Source organism: Sprattus sprattus (genome assembly GCF_963457725.1).
Source record: "Sprattus sprattus genome assembly, chromosome: 6".
Classification (NCBI taxonomy): Eukaryota; Metazoa; Chordata; class Actinopteri; order Clupeiformes; family Clupeidae; genus Sprattus; species Sprattus sprattus.
The window spans coordinates 27,406,213-27,416,353 of NC_137925.1; the positions used below are offsets into that span (position 1 = coordinate 27,406,213).

Genomic DNA, 10,141 nt, shown 5'->3' on the forward strand with positions numbered 1-10,141 from the left:
AATAGAGGCAGAGATCAAGATCTGTGGAGTGGACCTTGTTACGCGCTGCAAAAGTGCAAAGGTATTGCAGTCAGCAATACCAAAACAAAAACATAAATCTCATGGAATAATGGTGAAAATAAACAGTACAAACCATATGAAAATACAGTTAAGGCAAACAGTGAACACGTATCTTGTCTTAATCTGTCTATATCAGACATTCTCCTTTACTACAGATACAGACATGCTACTGAACGTTAACGATAAAGTATAATAGTTTAGTAGACGCTGGGAACGAAGTTGTGAAAACCGTAAACGACATCTTTTTGCAAATATCCATAGTCATCCATAGCTGCGGGGCTGCTTGGATAGGAAGAGCAAGACGAAGGAGAAGACGAGGAGGACGCGCTGGACGACCAGGAGCAAGCTTCGCTCCCAGGACTTGGGGCATCCGCCACGCAACCTACAGATGACAGAAGAAGCGTGGCGTCCCTGGGGTTGGTCTTGGCCTGGTCTGCCGCCCTTATGGTTTCTGAGAGAGCCCAGATGTAGTTATGGGCGAAGCGCAAAGTCTCAATCTTGGTAAGTTTGGTGTCATCGGGGAAAGCAGGGAGCACTGTCCTCAAAGTGTCCAGGGCGTCGTTTAGGCTGTGCATTCTGTTTCTCTCGCGGTCGTTAGCCTTCACACGCCGATTCTTCTTGACGACACGCACAGTGGTTTCGTTCCTCGCCCGCCCCCTGCGCCTCTTCTTCTGCTGTGGCTCGGGGCTTGCCTCCTGCATGCCACTCAAGGATGAGTCAACCGAGCACGCAGGGGATGCGTCCAGGGTGCTGCTGCGAGAGTCCTCATCGTCAGTGTGAGTGAATGAGTAGCCACAGTTGGAGCTGTCGATGTCAGAGTAAATGTTCTCCATTGCTGTACTTGCTTTGTATGTAAAATCTGGGGGGGAAATAGAAGTAAGGGTCTCGTTAGATGAACATCCAGTAAAAAAACACTGCCAAAGCACGAAGTGTTGGTTGAAAGTGTAGAGTATTTCAAAATGACCAAGAGGCTTGAGACGTACCTGCAGGATGTTTGGTGAGAGGAGTGTTTTGAGTCCAAAAGTAGTTGTTTAGAAGTGTGAGGCACGCGTCAGTCTTGCTTTTGCTCTTCAGTCTGCTCGTGTGAGCCAGTGAGCTTGGCACACGACTAACCTCAGATACCTTATATACCCTGGTGGAACAATGCTCGTACCCCCCTCGCGAGGGCATTTTTGGAAGGATGAATGAATAGCTTGCATCAGGTCTGCCCCGTGCCGCACGGCCATCCTATTTGCATAATTTATGCCCGTTGTTTGTCCTCCCTTCGAAGCGTGCCTGTAATCATGACTGACCAATCAGAGCGCTCGACTGCTGGCCAGCCACGCGAACAGTGCTGTTGCTATCTCTACTGCAAAGACCGTGCCCACTTAAAGTTAAACCTCTGGAGGAAAATGAAAAGGGAGGGCCACATGACTCACGCGTTTAGCCCCCAAGGCAAGGGCACACTCCACAAGTTCGGCAGGAATTATTTTCTTTCACAGCCAGGGTCTGGAAAACCTACATTGGCAAAACGCAAGCCTTGCTATAGTCAGTACCTTTCACAAATAATCAATGTAGCGATGGCACGCAATCATCCTTAGGGAAACATAAATATCTTTCTTTTCGTTTAACAGTGGGCTAATTATTATGAGCTCGACTATATGCACAACATAGCCTACTTGTATATCTGCAAATTAATAATCCCTTATAGAGAAAATCTTTGTAATGTTGATGGGGGGATTTAAAATAAGATGTATCGGCCCACGTGAGCTCGTCAGTTTAGAATAAAGGGCCTCTAGACTGAAATAACAAGATTTGAGTGTAACGAAAAATGATATTTTAACGCTAAATTCTGCTGCGGTTTATTAAGATTCATGTCACGGGATGCTCTGTTTTAAATTATACCGCGCCGTTTGGCACATTTCTTTAGGTTTATTTTAAAGCAACTTTATGAGACAACCATACAATTGTCCATTAATTATTCCATTTATTCCATTTCTAGCATCTCGCCTCTCTTTTGATAAATCTGGATGGGGGCACTATTTAGAAATAGTTTGGAGAGAGACCTGCAGCGCCTTTCTCCTTGCTGAATTATGTGTATAGGGGGACAGTCATTTATAAATAATTACACAATGTTTAGAGTCTTCAGGCATGTATAATATATCAAAGCGATTATAAGGTGAATTGTTCCATTGTACGCTTCACCCCTCACTTCTTTTCAGTCCTATACGCCTTGTCCCCCTTCCAAATTCTGCACCTCTGAGCTTTTGTCACCCATTTTTTTTCGGCCTGCGACACTCCAATGCCATTATTCGTATTCAAATATCCCCAGCGTGAACAGAAAGACGCCTGCTCGGTGCATGTTTATATTTTGCTTAGGCTATTCAGTGAGGACGAAATTATATAAACTAACCTAGTTAAAATGTTAAGACATAATTCATTAATGTTCTGTTGTTGGGTAAATAAATTAGACAGGAAAAAAATAACGAATGTAAAATGTACAACTATTTTCGTCTGTTGCATACCCGGATACGTCCTTGGGGAAAATGAATTTTGTGGCCCTTTTAGCATAGTGTGTTTTCGGAAACACTGTCCTGACGGATAGGAGGAGATCAATTTTATTATTACAACACCAACCTGTCAGTAATAACATCAAAGACAAGAAACAGCCTGGATGCCCATTTTGCTTTTACTGGCGGCATTAGTAACCCGTCCAGAGGACACGCTTATTGGTCTTATAAAGTGATAAAATGTAACGGTTTTACAAGTGAACTTATTTCCTTATTCTGCAAGAAACCTACAGATTGTTGGACTTTATTTTTTTGTGGAGAAAGTCTCGGGAAGGGGGTCGGAAGAAGGGGATTGGATGAAGCTTTTCCTGCGCACACTCCAGAGAGGTTTCCAAGGAGATTCCCTGACAGGATTAGGCACAAGGGCAGGAGATGGAATTGCATTTCAATGGAACAAACACGTGAGAAAACACAACAACACAATCGGCTCTGGAGTGTCCAGTCTTATCCACGAGACCACATACACACTGAAAAGACCCACGACATATCATTATTCTGGAATGAGAGCGTGCGCAATGGTCTAGTCGAGCAGCATTGCTGCATTTACGGACAAGACAAACCATATCAGTTTAGTCTAATATCTTCTTTGTACTTGCGCTAGAAATATAACAGGCACTTGCATGACAGGTGCTAAACTCGCTCGCTCGCTAACAGAGCCGTATACCTCCATTGAAAACTGAGAAAGGGATGTGTGGAAGGATTGACTCTATTCTGTGGGGGCACATTCACCAATTTATTTCATATCTATTTATACAGTTTGAATTAAATTCAATTTTGCAGTTTGCACAGCATTAATCCCTGGGTATTAACGCGATTACTCTGCGCCAAAGATCTTTGAGTCAGAAAGTCTAATAGGAGTTTTCAGATGGTAATCCGTAGAATAATCCCTTCCCCTGGCGCAGAGGCAGGACCGCAGCCAGTGGACCTTTTCTACTTGTTAAAAAAGGGCAGAATAGGGCCATTACTTTTGAATGATAATTCATTCCTTGCTCCAGTGCTTCAATTGTACCACGTTACTTCTCTCCATATCACAAAGTTCTACCTTTTCGTATGGGCCTTAACAGAAAAAGAGATATTTAACCTAATGTTATGAAGTTATTTAACTATATTATGAAGTAACATAGCCTATATGTAGGTATCAGGTCTGTCTGTATGAGTGTGTATGATTGAGAGTGTATATGATTGTGTGTGTGTGTGTGTGTGTGTGTGTGTGTGTGTTGTGTGTGTGTGTGTGTGTGTGTGTGTGTGTGTGTGTGTGTGTGTGTGTGTGTGTGTGTGTGTGTGTGTGTGTGTGTGTGTGTGTCTGCATGCATTGATCATATTAATGCATTTTTCCACAACATGCCAAAAACATTTTAAAATGACGTGGTCTTTCTATCCCAGTATCACCTGATTAAAAAAAAATAAAATAATAATAATAATAATTAAAATGTTGCTTTTTAAAACAAGTGCTACGGTTGTGATGTCACGGAATCTCATTAAAGCCTGGCAGAATGCTAATTTTATGTCCTCATTGTTAGTATAGACACAAAATGTACCAGTTCGTGAACCTGGCACTATCAATCAGAGGTCCGGGCCTAAAAGCAAACCCAGAGCGAGCCATTCACTTGTCTTCATGTATTTGTACAAGTGCATAATTTACCTCTAGTTTACCCTACATTAGTGCTTACAATGAAACTTGTGTCTCTAAAGACTTTATAATTCAAAGTAACCCGGGCAACTCTTTTGGTAAAACGGGAAAAAGCTTTGCCAATGTTATCCTATCATTAAAAGAAAACAAATGTTCAACAATCCCTTAACACTGACAAATGGTCAGTACACTGACCTCACCAATCTCATTCAGTGGAACATCCGGACAAACAGACAGCAAATCTGTCCTGTAACTACTAGTCCATTACTGCCAGCCATTTTTGTTTGGTCTTTTATCTCATTAGATGTCCTTGTCAACATGATGGAAATAATTATTCTCCTGTTGTGCCTCTCTAATTGGTCCTCTTTTCAGCATTCCATCTAGTCTCTCCTCTCCTGATTTGCCACTTGTGACGAAACTGTTCTCACTGGATAGCATCTGGTCACCTCAGCCTGTTCTGTTCATTATGACCAGTAATCAACTTTGGGGGGGAGGAAGAAAGGATGATTTCCATCAGTTGCCATTCTGATCTCTGGCTTGTGGCACTCGATGCCCACATGTGAGTGCGGGTGCGGAAGATGGCATCACTTGTTGGGAGACGCTCAAATGAGCCATATGGTTTGGAGTGCGATAACTTGAAGCCGTGGCCAACAATGGAGTAATTGAGAAGGGGAAGGGGACTGAGCTTGACTCGACAAAGCTGCAAAAGCAACTCCCTCTTTCACTCTAATGAAGCTGTTGTCTGAGGGGCTGGGGGGGTTGGGTGCTGGACGTGATTTGTCATACAATCTGAATCTTTAGGAGGGCAGGAGAAAGACCTCCTCCCCATATGTCCTCTTACTTTGCATCTGAAAGCTCCGGGTGAGGAGAGTCGGGGGGCAGAAAGGGACGTAGGTAGCAACCGAGACGGTTCAGACATCACAGCTCTCTTTAGTTTGCGTTCGTTTTGGGACACTTTCACACCAACACTGGACATTTTCCAATTGTGGTAAAGGCCAATGAGGGGAACTGTTTTAATTCATCAAAATGAAACACTTTCATGTACACTCTTGTACAGGTTTGAGTCAAAGGAAAAAGTCTAGAGTTGGTGTGAAAAAAAAGGATTAACTAGTTAATTCTGGTCAATAGTCATTTACAAAAAAAATAAATGATGTGAAGGTTACACTTCTTAAACACATGTAAGTGTAAGAAAAAACAGTTGGAGGACTGCCATCTAACATATTTTAATTCATGTATGCCCTACTTCTGTTTTAAAAAGGAACATGTCACTTTTTTTTTGTTGGTTTCAATTATGCAAAAATTGCTTGAGTGCTTTACAAATTGTCTCTGTCATACCATCACACTGTCTTCCTCGAGTGTTTATTATTCTTTAAACAAAACCAGACCCCCATGTTAGATTAGAACAAAACATGATCCAAAGCAGTCCCGTTTGATGGAATGTCACTAAACAAAAGGAGCCCGGAAACAAAAGCACTGCTCTTGCATTAGGTGCTACTGAAGGACTTAGACCACCAAGCAATGGAGGACCTCTGACTAGCTAGGCAAATGCAATTATGCCGTAACAATGGCAGCGATAGTTTCAGAAGTGAAGGCCTATTCCTCGACAGTGTGGCTCCAGTAACGTCCACACAGAGAGCAGGTGTAAAAGAGGGCAGGCGAGTGGCACTTGAGGCCAGAGAGGGCTTTGGGCTGTGGGCTTCTCTATGAGTTGATCCGCATTGAGTGAAGTCGTTCTTTCATCTGAAAGAGGCTTCAGATAGATGTGTTGGCTGTGAGGCCCTCATCAAAATGTGCTTGCAGTGGCGTTGTGTTCTCCTTTGTGTTGCAGCGTAATACTGAAATGATACTGAGGCATAGTACCCTTTAAAGTTCTTAAAGAAAACATTCACAATCAAGACAAATATTGTTATTCCATACCGAAGTTAACTGTGAGGTTGTGTATAACTTTCAGTTTATTAATGTAGGTATTCATTCATGCATTCATGCCCATTGATTAGTGTCAAGATTTTTAAACGTTTCTGCATTTGGCTATAGCTTTGTTCTCAACAGATATTTAAAATAAATATTTAACAGAGAAACAGTTTTTTATTTTTTATGTTGGGCTATTATTGTCACAACCATTGAAAACTTGTATTAAGTCTCAGAAAGGTGAAATCCTCCACTTTTGTCTGTTGCAATGCGAGCATACTGATGAATGCACAGCCCTGCACAATGCTCTGTGTCTGATTGAACTGGGAGGGTATCAGGGGCCAGGGTTGTATCTCAGGGTCCATGAACTTGTTACTGCAGGGACATCTGCATGCATTCTCCCATTGTTCTGTTTTTCTTTTTGATATCAAGGTTAATGATATGAGCGGGCAGCTCTGCACAAGAATGTGGCACAGGCTAAATGAGGAAGTCCCAGAGGACGTTCCTCATGTTGGAGAACTCTTTTTGTTGGGAACACCCTCAACCAACCCAAAATATTCGTGGACATCTGCCCAGGCTCATCAATATGCATAGACTCAGTCTGGGGGTATCTGACCTGCCTGGGCAACAATAGAGTGGCAGTCTGATCTATGGCAGACCACTGCTCCTGTCTTTATTCCCCAGTCAAAGAACAGCCTCTGAAAACTGTCCTTTTGAGCACAAACTTGTTGGACCTCTTTTCATAGGAATCACTAGGACCCACAGACATTCTCTTCACCCAAACCGTCCAGTCATTCGCCATTGTCCCTTCCTTTCACGAGACATGGATTTAGTGCACAGGACCCTATGGGGTGAGGGCCATGACATGTTGCATGATGATAGATAGATGTAGAGGAAGTCCACCTGCCAGTAATAGAAGATGCAAGTTGTCTTTTTGGAAGGCACAGAAAAAGTAATCATTAATGTATTTTAAGTTTATAGAGAGTTTGATATGATTGGAAGTTACCAGCACACAATGCTGCCCGGGCAGAGGGTAGTGCAAAGATTAGTTAACACTGCCACCTAGTGGATAAGGAATATACAATAACCTCAGCTTTTCAGTCGAGTCAATGTCTTCAACATTTGATTATATGAATACATAAGGACTAATAACTGTGACTACACTAACACACAAGATGAACAACAGCTCATAATTCAAAAGGACCACACATATTTTATTTATAGGTGTATTAAAAATATACATATTTGATATAATTTTATGTTTTTTTCTCTCCAGTATTTTAAATATTTCCTACATAGCAGTGCCAAATGCGTAGTTGTACCATAAAGAACAATTTAACAAATGCCATGAAGGCACAGAAAAGGTCAAATGTAACTAAATATAAAAGTAAAGATGACCAAATGAGAGATGAGAGATGAGAGATGACCAAATGTTTTTAACAGTGAGCAGAGCATTACTGCTCCACAGTCGCCTTGGTGTATCATTTCTATTGTTATACCACGGTATAAAAATAGAAAAATTATAACCAATTTATCTTGGTTAGCTGTAGTTTTATGCCTCCACATTATCCTCAGAGGAAAGCATGATGGGATATCTTCAGGAGTTAATAGAGGTACAGTGCAGTACAGTTCAAGGGCTGTTCCATAGCATTATACTATGTGTAATGTTCAGAACTAAAAAGACATGGGGACAGTCTTTCACATATTATAGTGACACTACTGAGTATACAAAATTGTTCCTTCAAAATTGTATTTCCTCTGAGTTTATAGGTTTTTTTACAGACACAAAGATCTCATCAGGAGCCTCTAAGCACTGATTCACAGCAAAGAGATGGTTTTCATTCATCACAGGACTGAGATCAGTACTTCACCCCAGGAACAAACTCTTTTGCATTGGGATTCAAATTGCTGTTAACCTGAAAGAGAGAGAGAAAAACAGACAAACAAGAAATAAGTAATGATTTTAATGTGATAATTCCGCCAAACTGCATCAGCAAGAAGACATTGAATGGTAACTGCTCAAGTTACTTTCTGCATAAAGTTGAATTCCTATGCCAAAAATACGTCAGCCAAAGGATGTGGTCGAGTGTACTACACTTTATGTCTATTAATCTTTATGTCCATAACAGTATATTATGGGGTTTTCCTGTTACCAAGAAAAACAACGCTTCAAATGTCACCCATCTGTCAGCAGCAATACAAACTGCACTGCAATGAGTGGTACAGAAGTATGGTGGTCATTTTTGTATGGCCAAAAGACTTGTTTGGGGAGTCATGATCAGTCAAGAATTCACGCTTAAAAGAGAGACAGAGGTCCTTTTATTCTGATTCCTTCGTGTAATGGAGGAGAAATACATGTTACTGGAATGGTGGTGAAAAATACTATACTATTGAAACAGCAGCCTGATATTTCCTTTGTTATTGTGGACTATCTGACTGCCCAGCACTGCTCCATCATTGTGTCAATTATGCAGAACTATTAATTTAGCTGGGAACAGAGTTTAACATTATAGCACACTTGAAGAGCTGACTTACTACTAAGTCGTTTAGCATGTATCCATCACCAATGATCAGGGCACTGAGCTGATCCTGCAGCTGAACAAAGGTTTGAGGCAGATCACGTGCTGGTATGAACCAATTATGTTCCTCCTCTTCCTCCAGCATCTCCTGGAAGCATCTTTCAATGAACTCCTCCTCCAATAACTCCTCTTCAATCTGATAGAACCACACATATGCCATTAAGAGGGGTGACACACAAAGAGAACTTCATAAACACCTCAAATGGTGTAACAACAGCACACCTGTCTGTTGAACTCCTCTTCATTCTCCATCCACATGTATTCAGCAAAGGGGTTCTCTTCACCGTTCAGATGGCCATTAAGGATGACATCGCTAGTCATGAAGCCGGTGTTGTTGCTGCAGCAGCGGCCGGGGTCTTTCATTTCAACCTTATGTTAGTCATAAAATGATTAGGCCTGACTGAAAAAAATGGACAGACCGTGAAACAATTACGCTACTTTATTTTTACTTCCAATAGGGTACTTATTATAAGGCCTTAATGCATTGAACTTATAAATCATCATTTTGTTTGGCAAAACAAGGGGGTAACAATTAAATTATCGGATTAGAAAAAAGAAAGTCACAGATGCAGATTTACGTTGATAAATAAGCAATTTAACTCTGCCAGTGGGATGTCTTTGCGAGCTAAACATAGACATAGGTCTATGGAGCTACCAGATACGTACGTGAAGTGTAAATGACATCTAAGTGCTTTGCAAGAAATGTTACTTACACAACAAAGTAACAATCTTTTGGACCTAGCTACAAAAATAACTCGCTAACTAATGCAGACGCAGCGAAAAGCATCGACAAAATCGAGCCAGAACATTGCCCCTTACAGTGTATTACAGAACCATGCTAACCTAACTAAAAGACAGACTGTGATATTAAATGGTTTGTCTTTATCCAGCAAGCTGAAAGGCATCATCATAGCTAATTTGAATGTTAAAACTCTTTGACAATGTCTCTCTAAGTGATCTCGGATGGTTAGCAACTGAACTACCTCAACCTATAAACCACTTACTTTAATATTTCCAGATATACTGTTTTGTTTTTTAGCACCAGAGCGATGTTCTCGGAAGATAAGACAAGTAGGGTAGCCGAGTGTAATGGCGGCTGTATCTGTTTACATTTTGAGGGTGAGCCAGAGAGGCGGTCATTATTCGAAACTCTTTGGCTGAACACTTCGGAGTGATTGGTCAAATGTTATGACACTCACAGTCACGCCCTCCCCAAGAGGCTTGAAACCAAGGCGTTAAATGAGTTGAACCGTTTGGCCTACATTCACTTGGGATGCTCGCTGTTTTTAAAAATAATATTCCATGGAACACTGTAGCAAACCCGATGCCATCATGTTATCTTAACTGCACTGTTTTGTCACACTGTTGTTTACCTTGTATGTCTGTCTGGTTTTTACAATTTGTTTTCTTAACTG

General features: G+C 41.4%; 2 protein-coding genes across 4 annotated transcripts; both read right to left on the reverse strand.

Annotated features, from left to right (window-relative positions):
• Window positions 1-257: 257 nt before the first annotated feature.
• neurog1 (neurogenin 1) lies at window positions 258-893 on the reverse strand (the record flags this gene model as incomplete). The annotated part of the gene is made up of 1 exon (XM_080841125.1): window positions 258-893. The coding sequence occupies one exon, from the start codon at window positions 891-893 to the stop codon at window positions 258-260; it is 636 nt and encodes a 211-aa protein (XP_080697251.1).
• Window positions 894-7,340: 6,447 nt separating this feature from the next.
• Window positions 7,341-9,825, reverse strand: LOC308367369 (polyadenylate-binding protein-interacting protein 2-like). Of its 3 annotated transcripts, none has more exons than XM_080841268.1 (4): window positions 9,731-9,825; window positions 8,949-9,095; window positions 8,683-8,862; window positions 7,341-8,063 (listed from the first exon to the last, which is right to left on the reverse strand). In XM_080841268.1, exons 2-4 carry the CDS (start codon window positions 9,087-9,089, stop codon window positions 8,007-8,009), a joined length of 378 nt encoding a protein of 125 aa, XP_080697394.1. In that variant the 5' UTR covers window positions 9,090-9,095; window positions 9,731-9,825; the 3' UTR covers window positions 7,341-8,006. The 3 variants fall into 3 exon arrangements, with proteins under 3 accessions (XP_080697394.1, XP_080697393.1, XP_080697395.1); XM_080841267.1 differs by having other exon boundaries at window positions 8,949-9,126; window positions 9,731-9,823; XM_080841269.1 differs by having other exon boundaries at window positions 8,949-9,122; window positions 9,731-9,821.
• Between the last annotated feature and the right edge of the window lie 316 nt (window positions 9,826-10,141).

Bases quoted from the DNA above. Each gene is read 5' to 3' on its own strand.
- LOC308367369 (XM_080841268.1), bottom strand. From the start codon at position 9,089: ATGAAAGACCCCGGCCGCTGCTGCAGCAACAACACCGGCTTCATGACT. The intron at 8,863-8,948 runs GTGTGCTGTTGT...TGGTTCTATCAG, and splicing joins AAGAGGAGTTCAACAGACAG to ATTGAAGAGGAGTTATTGGA. The intron at 8,064-8,682 runs GTAAGTCAGCTC...TCTCTCTTTCAG, and splicing joins ACATGCTAAACGACTTAGTA to GTTAACAGCAATTTGAATCC.